Source organism: Girardinichthys multiradiatus, chromosome Y (assembly GCF_021462225.1).
Source record: "Girardinichthys multiradiatus isolate DD_20200921_A chromosome Y, DD_fGirMul_XY1, whole genome shotgun sequence".
Lineage (NCBI taxonomy): Eukaryota > Metazoa > Chordata > Actinopteri > Cyprinodontiformes > Goodeidae > Girardinichthys > Girardinichthys multiradiatus.
In genome coordinates this window covers 32,094,489-32,114,283 of record NC_061818.1, presented here as the reverse complement: position 1 = coordinate 32,114,283, position 19,795 = coordinate 32,094,489, and the positions used below count along the sequence as shown (strand labels likewise).

At 38.4% G+C, this 19,795-nt stretch overlaps 2 protein-coding genes and 1 pseudogene across 2 annotated transcripts in view; all 3 read right to left on the bottom strand.

Moving 5' to 3' along the window:
- Positions 1 to 1,011: 1,011 nt before the first annotated feature.
- LOC124863812 lies at positions 1,012 to 6,179 on the bottom strand (annotated as a pseudogene).
- Positions 6,180 to 8,046: 1,867 nt separating this feature from the next.
- LOC124863947 (kelch-like protein 11) lies at positions 8,047 to 13,525 on the bottom strand. The gene is made up of 2 exons (XM_047358525.1): positions 12,929 to 13,525; positions 8,047 to 11,179 (listed from the first exon to the last, which is right to left on the bottom strand). The coding sequence occupies exons 1-2, from the start codon at positions 13,489 to 13,491 to the stop codon at positions 9,595 to 9,597; spliced, it is 2,148 nt and encodes a 715-aa protein (XP_047214481.1). The 5' UTR covers positions 13,492 to 13,525; the 3' UTR covers positions 8,047 to 9,594.
- Positions 13,526 to 18,228: 4,703 nt separating this feature from the next.
- The window catches only part of LOC124864171 (ATP-citrate synthase-like), a 29,430-nt gene continuing 27,863 nt past the window's right edge, over positions 18,229 to 19,795 (bottom strand). The window contains exon 28 of the mRNA XM_047358835.1: positions 18,229 to 18,775. Within this exon, the coding sequence (XP_047214791.1) occupies positions 18,681 to 18,775 (95 nt within the window). The 3' untranslated portion in view covers positions 18,229 to 18,680. The remainder of the gene's footprint in view (positions 18,776 to 19,795) is intronic.

The window sequence follows — 19,795 nt, the reverse complement described above, 5'->3', positions numbered from 1 at the left end:
ATGGCGAGGCCTGTTCTGAGTGGAAGCTGCCCTGTTAAACCACTGCATGGTCTCAGCCCCTCAGTTATTTGCCATGAAATGCCATGTTGAATTTCCAGTGACCAGTATGAGAGTGTGGGAGCGATAACACCACATTTTACCCACCTGCTCCCCATTCACACCTTAGACTTTGTAACACTAACAAGCCACATGACACCACTGTGGGAAATGGCTTATTGGACACAATTTGGACATTTTCACTAAGGGTGTACTCACTTTTGTTGACAGCGGTTTAGACATCAATGGCTGTGTGTTATTTTGAGGGGACAATTTTACACTGTTATACAAGCTGTACACAGACTACTTTACTTTGTACAAAGTGTCATATCTTCAGTATCGTCCCATGCAAAGATAACATATTTACAAAAATATGATGGGTAAATGACCTGCACTTGTATAGAGCCCTTTCATACACACATTCACACACTGACAGGCTACACCAACAGCAGGCAAGGTAGGTTAGGTGTCTTGCCCAAGGACACGACTGAGATGGACAGAGTGGGGGTTTGAACCAGCCACCCACTGGTTACAGGACAAACCCCTACCACCAGAGCCACCGTCATGTACTCACTTTTCTGAGATACTGTATATGTAACTAAATGGATGATCTGGGATCATTTTTTTTTATCTGTGACAGTATTTTCTTTTGATACAATTAAAAATGGACCCCATTCCCCACCCCCTTGGAAACTTTTTTTCCCAAGATTTTCATCATGTTTAATGTTTATAGGAAAAAAAAAAAGCTTGGAAAACCTAAATTCACTTTATAAATTCATAAAGGACATTTTCAACGTGATGGCTAAAAACGCTTTATGTAATGTTCATGCTCTGCCTCTGAATTTACTTTCTAAGAACTACTGGTCTATTCCAGTAAAACAATTTTTTAAAGAAAAAAAAATAAACATAACCACATTAAGTTTATTCAGTTTTCTTCACAGGTACTGCATAGAGAGATAGATTCTTTACACCTAGTTTGACAGATGTGGGTTTATTGAGATGAAAACATGTTTAAAATCAAGAAAGTTACAAAACAAATCAAAAAAGGTTCAAACAGAAAAGACTCCATAAAAAGGTTGGAGAAGACCAGAGTAGCAATTTGAAGCTGCAGCCTGTAAAGAAACTGTTACTTTAAAAGAAATATTTCTCTCTATTTGAACAAAATCAAAGAGGAACAATGGTAGAAACAGTTTGGATTTCAGGTTAAAAGGTTTTGGACAGGGGTTTTACAGTGCATTAAGGGGTTATAAATCTTGCCAAAACCATATGTGAAAATAAGGAGCTGCCTTTTTTATTTTGTGCGTTTCATTTTTAAATATTAAATCCTATATTAAAATCAGAAATGTTTTAACAAACCTAAAAAACAAAAGACACCAGTAACCACATACACACATATGTGACTGCCACAGATGGTCCAAAGGGGTCCGAAAGCACTTTAGCCAAAGGGCAAGTGTTATGGTGAAAACTGAGTGGAAAACCCCTTTGTTTGCGACACAGACTAATTCAGGTGCACTGAGTTGTTTTTTTTGTACAGTAAAATACAATCATAGATAGTGCCTTGCAAAATGTTTTCATACCTCCAGAACTTGTTCATATTTTTCACTTTCTAACCACAAACTGGGTCTTTATGGAAGAGTGGCAAGAAGAGAGCAATAGGAAGCCATGTAATCATTCCTAAGGTCATGCTGGGGATACAGCAAACGTGGAACTTGTCAGATGAGACCAAAATAGAATTTTTTGGCCTGCAGGCAAAACGTGTGACGGAGAATTAACACAACCTTAACACACCATCTTCATGTTGAAGCATTGTGGTGGCAGCATCATGCTGTAGAGATGCTTTTGGGTTAGGGAAGATGGTTAGAGCTGATGGGAAGATGGATGGAGCTAATTGAGGGCCGTCCTAGAAGAAAACCTGTTAGAGGCTTCAAATGTCTTGAAACTTGGAGAATAGGACAAAGATCCTAAAACATACAATCTGAGCTACATTGGAATGGTTTAGACCAACCCATGTTTAGGAGTTAGAGTGGCCAACTAGTCCAGATCTAAATCCAGCCTTGGAGACTGGCTTTCTCTCCATGCAATCAGACTGGGTTTGAACTATTTTGCAAAGATTTGGCTCAGTTTTTGGTCTCTAGATATGCAAAAGGGGTAGAAAAGTACCCCAAAAACATGCACCTGTATTTCAGTGAAAAGTGGTTCTACAAAGTTTTACCAGAAAAATGTGAACCATGTACTCTTTTCTTACTAGTTCAAAAGTCTACACTAATTTCTGCTGGGCTATCAAATAAAATCTAAATAAAATACATTGTATTTTGTGCCTCCAACATCCAAAATGTGAAGAGGTTCAAGTGGTATGAATATTTTTGCAAGGAACTGTTCATCCTAGTTGGTTTTTAATAAGAATCCCAGTAACACTGCTCAGTTGATGGTCCAGGAGTGTTCTACAACCAGAGATGAAAAACAGTTCACTTGTTACTAGTAAGATAGTGGAGGACAGCAATAGGAATTTCCAAGGATTCATCATTCACCAACACAATGTCATAGGAGTCCAAATAGGACTGTTTTCTCTCATCAACCTAAAAAGAAAGAAAAAGACACTAAATACTCTTACAAAACCATCAAGACTAGCTTGAAAATACAGGCTTTTTCATTACCTTGTCATTTAGGTACCCAATCTTAAGGATGTTCTTCATATCCTGAACTCCATCAGCCATGTCCAGGTCTCCTAGAGTCCCCCATCAGTAGGACATTGGGTTTTGACCGTAGCTCCATGAAATGGCCAGTGTTGAGCAGCGCACCTTCCCTTTTATTGTAGATGTGAATCAGCTCTCCCTTGAAAGCCCGCAACGTCCCCTGTTCAAACAGAGCAAGTCTAAATTTTATATAAATCTCTAGTATTAGAGGGATTTTTTTTTTTTTAGGTGTGGAACAACTCACAGATTCATCAAAGTCCATGTAGTTAGAGATGACTTTGACATTGGGGTGGAAGACGTTAGCTTATCGTATCACCTCTTCCAGGATGTCTCCGATTCCAGCAGAGAAGATGAGTAGCGGGATGCTCTGCTCGTGCAGGCGGTCGAAGAAGAGTTCGTAACCCTCCCTGATGTTACCACATTATATTGAACTATCCTTTTATGAAGTTCCCACAACGTTTAGTCTTGAGATGTTCTTACCTCAGCATTGCATCAGACTCACGCACTGCCTGGGCCAGCTCGTCTTTCTTGATTTTCTGCTCCACAAGAAGGTCATGAGCTTTGGTCCACCTATGAGCAGGACACACCTCTTGAAACAATGACCCCCAAAAAGGCCAGAAGCTGATACTTATTAGTCATTAATACTTACCACTCCACCATTAAAGGCAACTTCTCTTCAACTGACCGTGAAGTGTCAATCTCTATGGGATAGTAAGTCTCGAGAAGATGATCCAGCTGTAGAAGACAGGACAGGATTCTGAGATCTAACTATACAGAAAACATTAGGATAAGCAAAGATATCCTTAAAATACCAGGAAATCCTCCAGAGGATCAGAGATATTTGAAACAAAGGGATTTTTTCATTTTAAAAACTCATTAAATTCAACAATCAAGGTTTAAAAGTTTAAAACGAGACCAAAAAACAGCTAAATTGGAGTAATAATAAGCAAAGGCAAAATCAACCAAACACAAATTTCCTTGTTTTGTTCCAAATTTAGGTCAATCAGTGCAAGGGCGTTTGTGTTCAAAAGAATCTGTCCTACCTTTAGGCGACACTCGTTGGAGATGGCTTTGCTGTTGTCAAGAATATCTGCCAAAACAAACAATTAAATAAAAGCTTACATCATCGGTCAAACAAAACGATTTCTTTCTTCATTTGGTAGCATTTTTATTTATAAACTCTCATTTTGTTGTCCTTTACACAAGACCAGTTGGGTCATGCTGCTCATGAGGCTTCCACAGGATAATCTTCTTAAAATGTGCAAGAATAGAAATATCCTTTATTGTCCCTCAGTGGGGAATTCAGGTGTAGCAGCAGCAAAGTAAAAGGCAAATGGAAGCATGCAGATTCTCACAAAGCTAAAAAAAAAAAAAAGAATAAGATACCGTACAGTAATGGCAAATTTAAAACAAGAAAATAATACTGTACAGTTAGTAAAAACAGCATACTCAGATTTAGAGGTGGGCGACATCTGCTTGTAATCATGATATTTTGTGGTGTTTAGAGGCTCAAGTCCTGTGAAGAAAGCTTCAAAGCATTGAAGAAAGTCCAGCAAGATGGTTTCCTAAAAAGAATTCAACAAGAGTAACCTATTTGCCACCACTTCAGAGCTTGCTCATGAATGGCAGCAGGCAAATGAGGGTATTTCAGCACATACAGTGACAGCAGAAACTTTTGGTGACAAGAAGGGCTTCTCTCAGAAAAACATCAAGGATAGACTAAGATTCTGCAGACGTACCAGGTCTGGACTGCAGTTATATCATGAAGACCCTGTTAGACTGCTTTGTGGCATTTGGAAAAATAATTGACTGGAGAGAGAAAAAAGAAGTGAATGCTACAATGTGCCCTGTGTCTTCCAACAGTCGAGAACTCTGACAAAATCAAGTGTTGCCTCTTGTCCAAGAGAGGATCTCATTCCCAATATTGTCTATTAAAGAGTGAAGAATGGGATCAAAACATCATCCAAGAAGAGTTTGCCCAATGATCCAGGAGCTGTTGAGGAGCACCACAGGGAACAGTACTCTCATCTTTCTTTTTCACTAAGTGCACCTCAGATTTTAAGTATGAATGAGAGTCCTGTCCTCTGCAGAAATACTCAGATTATTCTAAAGCTGTCTGATGTATCAGAGATGGAGAAGAAACTGAGTACAGACCGAAGGTGGTCCGGATTGTGGCATGGTCTGGAACCAATCATCTCCTCTTAAATGTGAACAAAAGAAATGGTTGTAGATTTCAGGAGAAACAGAAATATGTCAAAAACTGTTTCCAATATGGGAGTTAGTGGAGGTGGTGGTGGAGCACAAGTACCCTGGTATTCACTTGGAAACAAACGGGACTGGAGACGAAAAAGGTGAGGCTGTATAAAATAAGAAAGCTTAAGGTTGTTCAGTTTTTGTTCAGTTTTCGCACCAAGAGGCTGCAGATCTTCTATAAGTCTGTTGGGGAGAGAGCGATCTCTTCTGTCGTCATCTGTTGGGGCAGCAGTATCAGAGCCAAAGACTTAAAAAGCCTCCCATGCCGATATAGAAGGCTGCCTCTGTTCTAGGGACTACTCTAGAGCCTCTAGAGATGATTATACAAAGAAGGATGCTTCACACAACATGAGAACATAATGAACAATCCTGATCATTCTCTTCTCAAGCACAACAACAGAGTCAGGCATGACAACTACTTCAGTGAGAGCCTTCTTCAGATCCAGTGCAAAACAGACTGCTATCGGATATCCTTTCTGCCCACAGCAATCACCACATGACTCTTTAAAGAAACTTGGAAATGGATATCTTCCTAAATATCTAGTTTCCAATTGGAATTAAAATAGGATTTTAGAATTTTATTTAATTAAATATATCATCAACATTGAAACAGTAAGGTTAGTGAAAAACCACATTTCTTTCTCAAAACATTTGATGACAGTACTTTGCAAGTGTAATATCGGCATATTAAAACTTATTGTGAACTTTAAGCTTATATTTATTGTCAAACTCAGTGCATAGCAACACTAACTGTGTGTACTTACTGTGACAGGTAGGACATCGCTTCCCGTTGTATGAGAATCTCGTCAAGGTCATGTCAAAATCTGAGATCACCTGAAAACAAGAATGTGAAGTTTGAGAACAACCGGTTTTCTTGCAGGGTTACATGTATTATGACGGGTTTCAGTGTAGATACCTGCAGGGTGTTGGAGCCAGCCTTTAACATGGACTGCAGGATCTCCTGTACCCTCTGAGGATCCTTCATCAACACGGATCCATTGGACAGTTCTGGAATCTGATCAGAAAAAGTGTGAACATGTGTCATTAAATTTAACAGAGATAATTATAACCACGAGGAAGCAAAACAAACTAGACCGACACACCATTTAACAATCTGTTTACTCGTTTTAGTAGTGTCATTGCCCAATATTCAAATTTTTACCTCTGTTGCCAAACTAGTTTTAAGCCATTTTTTGTTCTCTTAAGCTGACTTACAAAGTTAGCTAGCATATAGTGGTAGCTCAACGTAAGGTTAAATGCAATTAAGCTATCTATTAAACCATTCGCAAGCGCGAAGTAAGGATTTACGTGTTTTTAATTATTCTGAACGTTTACAGAACATCATTACCATGTTTTATTACAAACTGTGCGTTGCGGCTTTTTCGGAAAAGTCTGCAGAGGAAGTGAACTAAACCAGCTAAAAAGACACTGCTGCTGTCATTACTTTCATAAGTGTCGGATTTTTTTGTAGTGTGAGTTTACTAAATCAGGAACTAGGTTAAAGGCACTTTGAAATCATTATTAAGTCACTTGAATGCTAATTCTTAAAAGAAAAATCTTGCATACATTCAATGTAAGCATGCACTTTGTTATATCTTTAAAGTGTTTCTCATGGTTGCATTAAATACGAGCCGATGAGTGACACATGAAGGCAGCACCTTTCTTACTTAACGGTCCATGTGCAATGGTCCCCATAAAGCAAAACCATCTGTTTCTGGTTCCCACTGATTCTTCAAACATACAAGCGAATTTCAAAAAATTAGAATATCACCCGAAAAGTTATTTTCAGTAAGTGAAAAAGTTAAACTTAATAGACACATTACACATATGTAATATGTCTCTGTCAGTCTTGATGGCTGTGGCTTATAGAAAATAAAAAATAAAATCAGTTTATTAAACAAATAGAATTTTACATAAGACCAAGTGAGAAGGGATTTTAATTACAGAATTGTCGGCCTACTGAAAAAGGTCTCTATGTATTGTACAATATATGCACTCAATATTTGGTTTTAGCTCGTTTTTCATAAAACATTATTTTACCAGATAAAATGTTTTAGAAGCTAATCTCGTTTACAAACACGACCTGAATAACTGCATCAGTGCGGTGTGGAATGGAATAAGTCAGTCAGTGACCCTGCTGAGTTGTTAGGGAAGCTCAGGTACAGCGTGTCTGTTGGGTTTGGTGTCTAATCTTCCTCATAGATTTTCTATGGGTCAGACCAGAATTCAAAGTCCATCACAGTTACGCCATGTTACTTCTGGCAGTGTGGCAGACTCAACCAATCATCAATGATGGAAAGTGCCCACTTGACCCTAGACAAGTTCGCTTTTGTACCTTTCCACTCTTTCTCCTTGATTTTCAAATAAAATGCAAAACTTACCAGGTAAGAAGCTTCTGACAACTCGTCCTAGAAGTCTGTGTGGTGGCTCTTAAAGCACCGACTCCAGTTGCAGGTCACACCATTTGAATTTTACCTAAATTCTTGATTGAGCTTTACTTTACAATCCTCTCAAGGCTGTGTTGTTCAAGGTTGCTTGTGTACCTTTTGCCACTACACATTTTTCTCTTTTACCAATGGCTTTTTTGTGGCTTACCCTCCTTTGTGGAGGGAGTCAGTGACAGATTTTTGGACAACTCTTGAGGTTGGCGGCATAACATTTATGGTGTTGTTTCTCTTATGTAACATTCTAATTTTTAAAGAAGCTAAATTTGGGATTTATATTAGCTGTACACCTTAACAGAAAGTTACAGAAATGAATGCTTAAAATGCGTCACCCTATATGTAAGAAATCTACATCTGAACCGAATTACTGAATTAAAGTAACTTTTCAGTCATATTTAATTCCTTCAGATGCACCTGTAATTTGACTGGTACAGTTTAATAGAGCACAGTGATCTAAGCATCCATGTAAGGCATTTACTGATTGGTTCAATGCCAGATTTTGAATATTTTATATTCAATTAGTGACTTGCTTCTGCCACCAAAACTATACTGTGTGAAGCAAATTGATGTGCAATATTTGTAGGTATTGGAGAGTCACAAGCAATGTAACAATACACATATACATTTATCTAACAAAACAGCTTTAATTGCAAGTGATGCCATTTGTACTTCTTACATCAAAATATAAGGACACAAAGACTATCCCATGCAAAGCAAATACATAGCTTATATCAGTTAAGATCTGCAGTGCTATTTATATTGGTCATAAAGTGGAAAGGAATATCATTTCTGCGCTCTCTAACCTTGATGCAGCACAGCTTCTGAATGTCAGTCACAACAGATTCATAGCATTCCCTTTTTTCTGTCTTTAAGTTTGTTTCCTTTTTTATTACATCTCTTTGGCGGGCAACATGAGACAATATATAAATATATAACATGTCCAAAATACACCTAAGTCAAAATTAAGTATAATAAATCATTTTTTAGAGATATATTATGCTTGAAACAATTATGTCCATAGTGATATCATGTTTGTTTAAAAGGTCAAAACTGACTTGCTGGAATGTGGTGTAAAAAAAAAAAAGGTATTTCCAAAATACAATCACCTTGTCTGATATGACACAACTGAAAAATGCAAAGTCAAGGAGCAGAAACAACTTTAAAAACAATAAGATGCTAAAAAAAAGTATCCCAGGAGAAACCTTATCCATTTTTGCAAAAACAATAACCAAACCCTGTGCGGACACATTTCCTTGCAGTCTTCCATTCATACGTATAAACATTTTTTACATTTATTTCTTGAAATAATAGTATGTTGATAGATTTCATAAGTGCAAAAGAAAGGAATGACTCAGCCATTGCCATTGATTTTGGTGCAGAGGCTAAAAAAAAAAAAAAAAAGTTAAATGTAATGCATAAAGAAAAGGTAAATGTTGTGGCATCTTACATGTTACTAGAGCCTGCGCATCATATTATCTCTTTAAAAAACTGTTAAAGCATTACATGTACATAAATGACCAAAATACACTACAGCTGTCAAGGACAAGCAGGGAGACTAGTCTAGAAGATTTTACAATGAAAAGCCTTTCTGGCCAATCCAGAAAGGCCACAACCTAAATGTTATATTCACAGTCGACATTGAAGGTGTAATGTAACAAACGGCCTATTTTCAGTAAGTTAGACTTTTTATGAAGGGATTGTCACAGTGTTAGGAAGGAATGAAAGGACTTTGTTAAGAAAGTAGGAATGCATTACTAATATTATTACTAATGTCACATAGTCTTGCCTGTACAGGCATATACAATAAAGGAATGTCAATTATAAATTCAGACATATACAGCTTTATACTATACAAATAGATAAACAGCATCTTTATCAACATTAATTACTAAAGCATACTTAGTTTTTTGGCTGCTGAAAAACACTTATAAATTTGTACACCTGCAACATAGTCGGAATGACTTCTTCCCAGTGAGAATGTACCTGCATACACATATCATGGCTTTAAGTCAGCGATTAAAACAACATTAGAGCTTATGCCACGCAGCTTAGATGAGTGAAAACCAGAATGAGCGCAACACAACATTCACAGTTGCAGTGTGTTACGCATGGACGATGTTGTAAATCTTTAGATGCTGCCGCAGGGTTCTTAGATGGAGCCGACTCGTTCAGCATTCGATCTGCGACTGGAGCTGTCGACGCAGGGTAAGGGTGCGCCTGTGGAGCTGCTGCATCTGCTGCATGCGGTCTCGCTGGCGAGCCAGGTTCTGGGGCATGGGGTACCGCTGACAGCCGTACAGAAAGCGGTATGGGATGCGGACGTGGCAGGCGGTTGCCCGGCAACGGGGCTGAGGCATGGGCGGCAGCAGCATCCAACGCTTCCTCTCTGCGCAGTAGCGGTAGGCCTCTTTGCGGTACTGCTTGTCAACATCGTCGCTGTTCTTCCAGCCTCCAATGATGAAGACGTCCTCATCAAAGTGGCAGATAGCAGCGCCCTCTATGCTGGTTACTTCTGGTGGCAGGCTCTCCAGGATCTCATCAGAGATGCGCACACTTATCTTCTGCCTGGCAACCTCATCCCGCACTGAGTAACTCTTAGGGCAGCAAGAAGCTGTGTGGTAGAAGTTAGTTGAAGCTACAGCCATCTGAAAGATGCAATAGTTGTCAATAAGTGGCAAGGAGTCGACATCCTGCCATTGGCGGCTTTCTGTGTCATAGCGAGTGGTCACCGTCTTCAGTCCATCGTCATTATCTGAATCCACAGGTGTCCGTGCCATCACGTAGACAAAGCGATCCTCTACGCTCACCGCCTTTACATCTCGCAGGATCTTAGGAGCAGATTCCAGATTGTGCCACTTGTCCTGCTCAGGCTCGTACACACTAACATCTTTGAAACCTGGACTGAAGTTCCCATGTCCACCAATACTGTACAGGATATCTTTAATACATGTTAGCCCAAAAGAGTGCTTGCGTGTGGTCAAGTTGCTAACCTGCTCCCATGTGTTGCGGTTGGGATTGTAACGTTCTACCGTCTTAGCAAAGCCTGGCTCCATTGACCCAGCTACGTAGACATGGGACTCTGTGGTGGCGATGGCATGACCATCCAAGTGGTTGTGGATGTGAGGGAGGTTCACCCAGCGATCCTCATAGATAAAGTAGCCCACACACTCGCTCAGATAGTCCCCACCCTCTGACACCCCACCCACCACCATGATAACGTCCATGTTCTGGCCAAACCGAGGCTGAAAGGAGGCCATGTGCGAAGACCAGAATTCCATATCTGCTGACTTGAGGTTCTCAAAGCGAATGGCGTGGCCCTCTACAGCCTCTGACACCAGCCGGAGGCAGGCTTCGTTTGAGGCCACAAGTCGTTCATTTTTCACCACCCTGGCCAGGTAGGTGGGCTTTATCTGGGGAAGCCTGAGGAGACGAAACAGTTCCTCAAAGTAGCGACTTCGCTCTTCTGTGTTCTTCTGCACCCACTTCACAACAGCCTCAAACAGCACCTCCTCTGAATCAACAGTGATCTCCGCATCCGACAGCCAGTCACGGACCAGGTGAAAGGGGAGCGTGTAGAACTCCTCATCCTGGATAACCTTGTGGAAATTGCGGCGAATCATGTCTGCGGCTCGCAAAGCCAGCTGGTCCAAGGTGTACATGTGAGCTAGACTGTGCACTGCCACACAGTTGGTTAGACTCAGCTTCTTCTTCAGGAACTCACCACAGAAATCTTTGAGCTGCAGCAGCAAGAACCTACAAATAAAGTAACAAAGAAAACACACAATAACATCAGAGAGAACGAGGAGTTTCAAGAAAATGAGCCAGATCAAGCTTGCAAATACAGCCCTAACTAAAAAGAAACTGTGCTATGACAAAAAACAGTTCATGGTCAGTTTTTTTAATTTCCTTGCAGAAGCATTCATACCTTTTTATATTTTGTAACATTCAGCGTATTCCATTGGGGTTTTATGTGAAGGACTAACAATACAAAACAGCACATTGCTGTGAACTGAAAGGCAATGATACACGTTCTTATTTAACAAATACAAATCTGTAAGGTTTGGTGTGCATTTATATTCAGCCCCCCTTCATCTGATATCCTTAAAATCCAGTACAATCAAAAGCCTTCAGAGGTCACCTAATTAGTAAATATAATTCACTTGTGAATAATTTAATCTCAGTATAAATCCAGCTGTTCTGCAAAGGCGAACAAGCAACAGACAGGCCAAGGATAAAAATGCAGAGACGTTTAATACAATGTTCAGTGAAAACATGACCTTCAAACTGATCACAGAACATTCAATTCATAATTTGAAAATTTAAAGAGTAGGTCACTACTGCAAACCTACTAAGACATGGCCATCTACATAAACTGACAGGCTAGGCAAGAAGAGTTTTAATTAGAAAAGCAACCAAGAGGCCCATGTTAACTCTGGAGCAGCTCCAGAGATCCAAAGCTAAAGTGGGATAATCTGTCCACTATAATTTATATATTCTGCTATTTTGGTCTTTATGCAAAAGTGGGCATAAGAAAGCCACTGTTGAATAAAAAGGACATAAGATTGAATGCCTATAGTTTGCCACAAGCCCTGTAGCAGACAAAGTGAACATGTGGAACAAGGTGCTCTGGTCAGATATAACCAAATATTATCTTGCTGGCCAACATGCAAAACACTATGCAAAAAACTGGCATTGCACATCAGCGTGAACACACCCTCCCTATAGTAAGGCACAATGGTGGCAGCATCATTCTGTGGGGACCTTTTTTCTTGAGCAGGAACACAGAAGCTGATCAGAGTTAATGGGAAATTGGATGTTGCTAAATACAGGAAAATCCTGGATTAAGGCTGCAAAAGACTTGAGCCTGAAGCACAGGTTCAACTTCCAGCAGGTTGATGTCTTGCTAGAAGGTGACAACCTTAATATCCATCCAGTTTAGATACCTGCATTTGTAGCAGGGCCGCAGGGTGATAGGCAGGGTACACCCTGGACAGGTCGCCAGTTCATCACAAGTCAACAAATAAACACACAAAACAAATATGTACATGTACGCTCAAACCTAAGGACAATTTAGAGTGACCAGTTAATTTTAATTAACATACAGCTAGAGATTTAAAAGAATGGATTAGTTTAAACTATATGCGATGGCATGGCCAAAGCAATGTCTGGAACTAACCTGATGTTCTCCATCCAATCAGACTGAGCTTGAGACATTTGGAAAATGAACAATGGGCAAGAACTTTAATCTCTAGACCTGTTAAGATATATCCCAAAAGAAGTGCAGCAAATGGTGGTTCTACAGACTCAGGTGGGCTAAAAGCATAACAATTTTAAAACCCATGTGTCATTTGCCCTCCAGTTATGCAGCATCTAGTGTTCGTCTATCACATAAAATTCCAAATAAAACACGTTAAAGTCTGTAACAAATGTGAAAATGTTCAAGGGGTATAGATGCGTTTACAGGTACTGTATGCCTTTCATATAACTATAAATATATTATACCTGTCTGCCAGTTCCAGCACCTCATGTACATTGCAGGTGCTAACGCGTATTTCTCCAGTGTACATGTACTGGATGACACTCTCCACTGTCTCCGGGTCCGGCCCCAGCTCTGAGCTCCATTCCTTCATCTCCACCCGCCCGGATAGGGACTCGGAGAACTGCCCCCCCAGCAACGGGGTGAAATAGTCGGTGGCTGCAGCCAGCACAGACCTGTGGGCCGAAAACTCGCAGCTCTGGACGCTTCCGGTAGCCGCCCCGCTGCTGAAGGCCAGCGTCACGTCGCAAAACAAGCCCTGCTTTCTCTGTTCGTTCTGCCGCCGAGAGAGCTCTGAGCAGTGGGAAGAGGAGGTGAAGTCCTCGGCCTCTTCCGCGTCACCGTCTCCAGCTAGCCCGCTGGGAGTGCTGCTGCTGGTGCTGCCGCCGCCGCTGTTGCTGCCACTCCTGGCGGAGTCCTCCGGGTTGGGCGCCGCCGCTGCCATTCTGCTGCTGGCTCTGGAGGTGAGCAGAGGTGGGAGATGGAGTAAACTAGAGAGGGAAACAAGGCGACAAACGCAGCCGCACATACATGGAGTCCAGGAGGGGTCCGACGGTCAGACGTAGTCGTTGCGTCATTTCCGTGATGTTAAATGGATCGGGGAATCTCTGTTCTTCCTCTTCTTCTCGATTTTAATGGCGTTTGGCAAATAAAACATTGGTGCATTACCGCCACCAATCGGTAAAGAGGGCGAATCAGAACTGAAGGGGATCCTCAATGGAAATAAAAACTTAATTTATATCATATTTACTGCAACAAAACTGCCAATAAGAAAACAAAGTTTGCTTTAGTGCTTTGTTTTTTTTTTAAGTTTAATAGTATTGTACCAGAATTATGGCAAGACATTGTAGCATATAATCAAATATCCAATCTTTTTTTTAAGTGTAGCACTTCTCAACACAAAAATACATTTTAACAAGTCAGAAATGAAATTTAAGATCAAAAATATACCCTGATACAAAAATTACTCAGTAAGATTTTTAATGGTAGAAATTGTACTTGGAAAAACATTCTAAAAAAATAACCCAAAACAGCTTGTCTGGCTATTATAAGCTACAATTTAATAATAGAGAAACAAGTAGACATAATGTGTGTCAGTGACTTCCACCTAGTTTGATTTATTGGCCACCTTTCAAGTTTATGACAGGAAACAATCTGTATTTTAAAGTCAACACAATTCTTGACAGCAATACAATGTTTTCTTGTTTTTTTCTTTAGAAAGCATACTGAAGTTCAGTTTCTCATGGATAAAAACTTCATGCATCTCCATCCTACAGCTTCCTCAGTTTCAACAGGTGCAAAGGCAAACTATACTTAGCTGTTGGAAGTATTGCACCCACTTCACTCCCCTGCTTGGGGTCCTAAAACATCATGCAGTTTATGATAGGAATACAGTGTGTATTATTTTGTTGTAAACATAGTGAAGCTCAGCCTCAGTTACGTGGAGTGCCCGTTTCACCAAATCTACAGCGTGCTTACCTTAAACTTTAAGTTACTCTGTCCATTACCCAAACATAGGTTTCATATTTTCCCTAATACCAAAATGTGTATTTATTATTAGAAAATATATATATTTTTTTGGTTGTCCTAACAGTGAGGTAATTTTGACTTTATCTTTTACATTTATACTTAAAACGTGTATCTGATAAATGTTTGTTAGATCCTTAAGACTCGCATCAGTCCAATTTTGTTATATGGTCAATATTTAGACGAAAGATAAAATTGTTAAGGTGTTAGCTAAGTTTTTTTTTGAGAGAACCAGCACCCCACATACAAATGATATCTAAAAATTTAAATCAGCCAATTGTTTCTCGATCAGTTGTGACAGGTGATTAGCAGGTCACATATTAAAGTATTTTATAGTTTTGTTTTATACCCCTTCCAACGTTTTCAGTCTTTAAGCACATAAACAAACATGATTTTGTTTAATACACCTGTGTGGAGTTGAGTAAAAATCAAGGCTCAGGAATTGAAAACCTAGACACATAAACTGGAAGGGGTTACAGTCCTTTGAAAAAAAATCAACTAAAAGAATAGACACATAAGACTAATAAGAAAACCAGTAATTTATGTCGACCAGTAAAAGACTGATCTGTGCATCTCTAGTAAAAACCATTCCATTTATTCCTATATCATGTTAACTCAGTACTTCACCTTCACAACAGTCTCATGAAGTGCTCTGTTATTTATAAAACATCTCAAGTTATAGGCATGAACTAGCTGTTCAGTATAAGTAAAAGATCTGAAAAAGGTTTAAGTACTCTTTTTGCAACCTTATGATATATCATTAAAATTAAATACATTTCGAAACAATATATCGGAAAATCATAACTGCAAGTTATGATTGTTTGGGGTTTTTTCATTTCTTGGGAGAACATATGTTCTGTTCTTACACCAGTTAAATATTCATCCAACAAGCTTTTTAAGGAACAGGTTTGTTTATGTGTAGAACATTTTTATTTAGTTTTTTTTTTTTACCATACAAAATTTTCTTTCACTCATCAAAAACATTATGACAATATAAGTTATGTATTTTCAGTGTAACAGAAATGTGTGCAACATATGAAATACATGAAGATAATGTCAGTAGGGAGGTGTAATGCCTGGGCCATCCATCCCATCAATTAGTCTGTAACTTGAACTGGTTTTTCTTACAAATCTTAACTCTTTTGTGTTTTATTTATTTTTAATTCAATTTTATTCTATTTGCTTGTAGGTGTAATTGTGAAGCACTTTGCTTGACTGTTGTATTTAAATGTGCTACATAATTAAATTTAACACTAACATTGATTAGGAACAAGGCTCATAGTTTTCTTTTAAAGCATACAATACAGACCAAAAGTTTGGACACACCTTCTCATTCAAAGAGTTGTCTTTATTTTCATGACTATGAATATTGTAGCTTCACACTGAAGGCATCAAAACTATGAATTAACACATGTGGAATTATATACTGAACAAAAAAGTGTGAAACAACTGAAAATATGTCTTATATTCTAGGTTCTTCAAAGTAGCCACCTATTTGACCAAGAAGGAGAGTGATGGGTTGCTGCACCAGATGACCTGGCCTCCACAGTCACCGGACCTGAACCCAATCGAGATGGTTTGAAGTGAGCTGGACCGCAGAGTGAAGGCAAAAGGGCCAACAAGTGCTAAGCATCTCTGGGAACTCCTTCAAGACTGTTGGAAAACCATTTCAGGTGACTACCTCTTGAAGCTCATCAACAGAATGCCAAGAGTGTGTGGAGCAGTAATCAAAGCAAAAGGTGGCTACGTTGAAGAACCTAGAATATAAGACATATTTTCAGTTGTTTCACACTTTTTTGTTCAGTATATAATTCCACATGTTTTAATTCATAGTTTTGATGCCTTCAGTGTGAAGCTACAATATTCACAGTCGCTTTATAGAAAATAAAGAAAACTCTTTGAATGAGAAGGTGTGTCCAAACTTTTGGTCTGTACTGTATATAATATATATAATTTGCCAAATGATAATTTCAATATTGTTTTTCCCAAGCTTGCTAAAAAGGTTTAGATTATGTACAAATGAAAAAGATAGTCAACAAATAATGTTGCACAAGAATAGATATACATTTGTCAAAATTGAGAAACTTCTCAAAAAGTCAGGTTTCAATGCAAATGTTGCACTGGAACAATGACTGTCCTAAGATTCCCTTCAAAACCTGAGAAATTTTGCATTTTGACAAATTAAAAAAACCTATGTCATTCACATCTCCACATTTCTGTGATTTAGAACATTTAAATTACGGAGATGTGATTTTAAAAAGGTCCTTCTGTCTAACTGCTTTTGTGAATAATTTATCAGATTTATTGTTAAAACAGCTAGTTAAATATAGTTTTTTTCATGCTTTATGTTTTTTAGACTTTGAATATTTTTCTGAGTGATATACCACAGATTCGTAAGCACTACAAATTATGGCAAGCCAATATAAAATCAAATATGGAATAAAAAGTATCATTTTACAAGTCAGAAATGAAATAAAAGATCTCAGATATTCCCACTAGTAAGAATTACTCTGTAAGACTTGGAAAAATAAATGTTAAAATAAATATCAAATAGCTTGAGTTGCCATTATACCATTTAATAGCTATAGTTCATATATTGTATTCCAGATATCCTAGTTGAAATGAAGATTAGAGCTGCCTTTCAGAATGCTATTATTATTTCAATCCAGTCAACATTTCACATATCTCACATTGTTCTTCCAGCATGTGCCATAACTGAATGAGTTACTGACATTCATAATTCTCACACAAAAAAACACAAACTTTGGGATATACAGAAATAAATACAGTAGTTATTACAAATCACTGATGTTGTCCAATGGGGGCCATTGGAGGGGCCAGCAAATTAATTCCCTTGTCCATTGCTCAGACTTTTGGGGGTGCAACAGTTGACAAGCAAATTATTTCAATGTAGAATCGATATGTGTATATCTAAACACATTTATGGTAGAAATGTAGGCTTTTATGTATTTTTTACAGATCTAGGATTTTTAGGGTATACTTTATTTCACATTCTTTTCAACATTTGATAAATAATGACATGGTGGAATTTGTGGTTTGTGGGTTTAAGCACACCCAAGATCAGATTTACAATGTATTAAAGCCCTTCAAATAACAAAGGCTTTTTTTTTTTTTTACCAGGACTGTAAGTGAACTAATAAAATAATGGTACTTGGTTCTGCCTTTCAAAAACAAAAGCTGAAAGAAAGTTATCTTTCACTGTAACCTCATTTGAGACTCCTTAAACACAAATACATTACAGACAAGATAATGTTGAAATTACAGAGTATGTTTACATCATGTTTATTTTATTTATTTTTTTATCTTACTTGTGCAATTGTGAACATACAACATGTAAGTACAGAGAAGCACAGTACTTCCACTTGAAAACAGACACAAAAACATTTCATTTTTGAATAAATCAGATAGATGTTGTGATATTGGCAATAAGGACAGCACAAATGGTAGATGGAACATTCTGTCTCACACTTAGAGTCTAACAAGTATGATTAGTTAATGCAGGATACTGTATGTGACAGACATCACACATACAGATCAGGACTCAGGTGTCAAATGATGTTTTAAACCAATGTTTAAAATTAGACAACAACACTCTTATCTATTAAACAATGTAAAACATCTTAGTTTGGCACAAAAAAGCAAACATTTTAATTATACCACTGCTTCAGAAACATTACAAACAAATACATTTATACCGAAATGACAATCTTTTGATTTGATCTGTATTATTGCACTAAACTTTCACTTTGTAATTTTCAGATGGCACAGTGATGAGAGTAAGAATTACACAGGAGTATACAGTATCCAGACTTCGTAAATAAGTTAAATGTATATTTTCAGCTAAATTACAGCAATTCACTGATTGTGACTGGTAGTTGTGGTTACCAGGTAAATGATAACATGCATATCTGAACTCATTGCATCTCTGCAGCACATTGACAGACCTTGAAGCAGAACATTTAAGCAGGTTTTAGTAATACTCATAAAGCTGCTGCAGTGACTGACTTTAAAAACTAAAAATGTACTCTGAAATGTCTTCTCAGTGTCTAACATTTATAGCTATAATATGCGTAACATGTTCCCTTAATATATTGTCACTAGATTCTGAAGTGGCAGATCACAGTGTGGAACTAAAAAATGGCATTTCACACTTTATTCTTAATTATTTGATTACATTGACATGTGCTCTGGCAATACATAGGAGATATCATCCCAGGGGTGGCGATACAGACCCTGCTTTAGCCTCTTCTGGTCCAGGTAGTGTCCTGTAGGAAAGATGAAAAAAATGGAGTTGTCAAACTGTAGGGCTCCCTAATTACACTCAATTAAGAGTCTCCCTAGTGTCCAAGATCTCCAAAAACATTGGAAAGTTTACAGAAAATTGTCTGAAAACCAAATTTTGTGAAGGCATGCAAGACCCTACAGTGCTCTTATTACTTGTCACAAAGTTGTTGTTTTTTCGTGCTGCTTAAGTTTCCATCCTGCCACAATGCTACCACCACTTGTTTCAGGGCACTCTCAATCTGCTGAATTTCCCTATATTTTGTATGTGGACGCATTTTTTATTACAACTGCGGCCTGAAAAATTCAGGCCAGCTTTTGTGTGCAAATGACCTAAGCATGGTGGTTTTTTAAAATGTGGATTGTTCATTTCAGCTACTAGTTGGAGCGCTGTAGGCATTATGAGGCTGCAGCCTTGGCTTGAGGATGGGTGTCTTAACAGAGAAGGATGTGAGCTCCATATTTTCTGATGAGCAATCCATGCCTTAATAATAAGCTACTACTGCTCCTACCAGGTTTTGTCAAACCCAGACCAGGGGTTCCCAAAGTGGAGGTCGGGACCCCCACCGGGGGGTGGTGAGACACCAAGTCAGGGGTCGCCAGATGATTTTCAGAATCATTGCGATGTGACCGCTGAGGTTTATGAAGGCCAAAACGACAAATAAAATAAAATAAAATATCTTGAAATAATTGAAAGTACCATGAAATAAATAAATGTACTATGAAATGTCCAATTAAATAATTAAATAATACATGATGAAATTAAATAATCAAATGTCATTTAAAAAAATAAATGAATAAAAAAAATACATAGAATTATTTTACTCTATATTTTATTAATAAATATAGAGTGTAAAAACTATATATAAATTTGGGTGGTTGCCACTCTGTTACTTTGGGGGTCTCGGGTTGAAAAGTTTAGGAAGCCCTGCTCTAAACCCAGACATGCTGCTACCACAAAAATTAACCACCAGCATTGACCCATGGCTTTGCATGCACAAAAC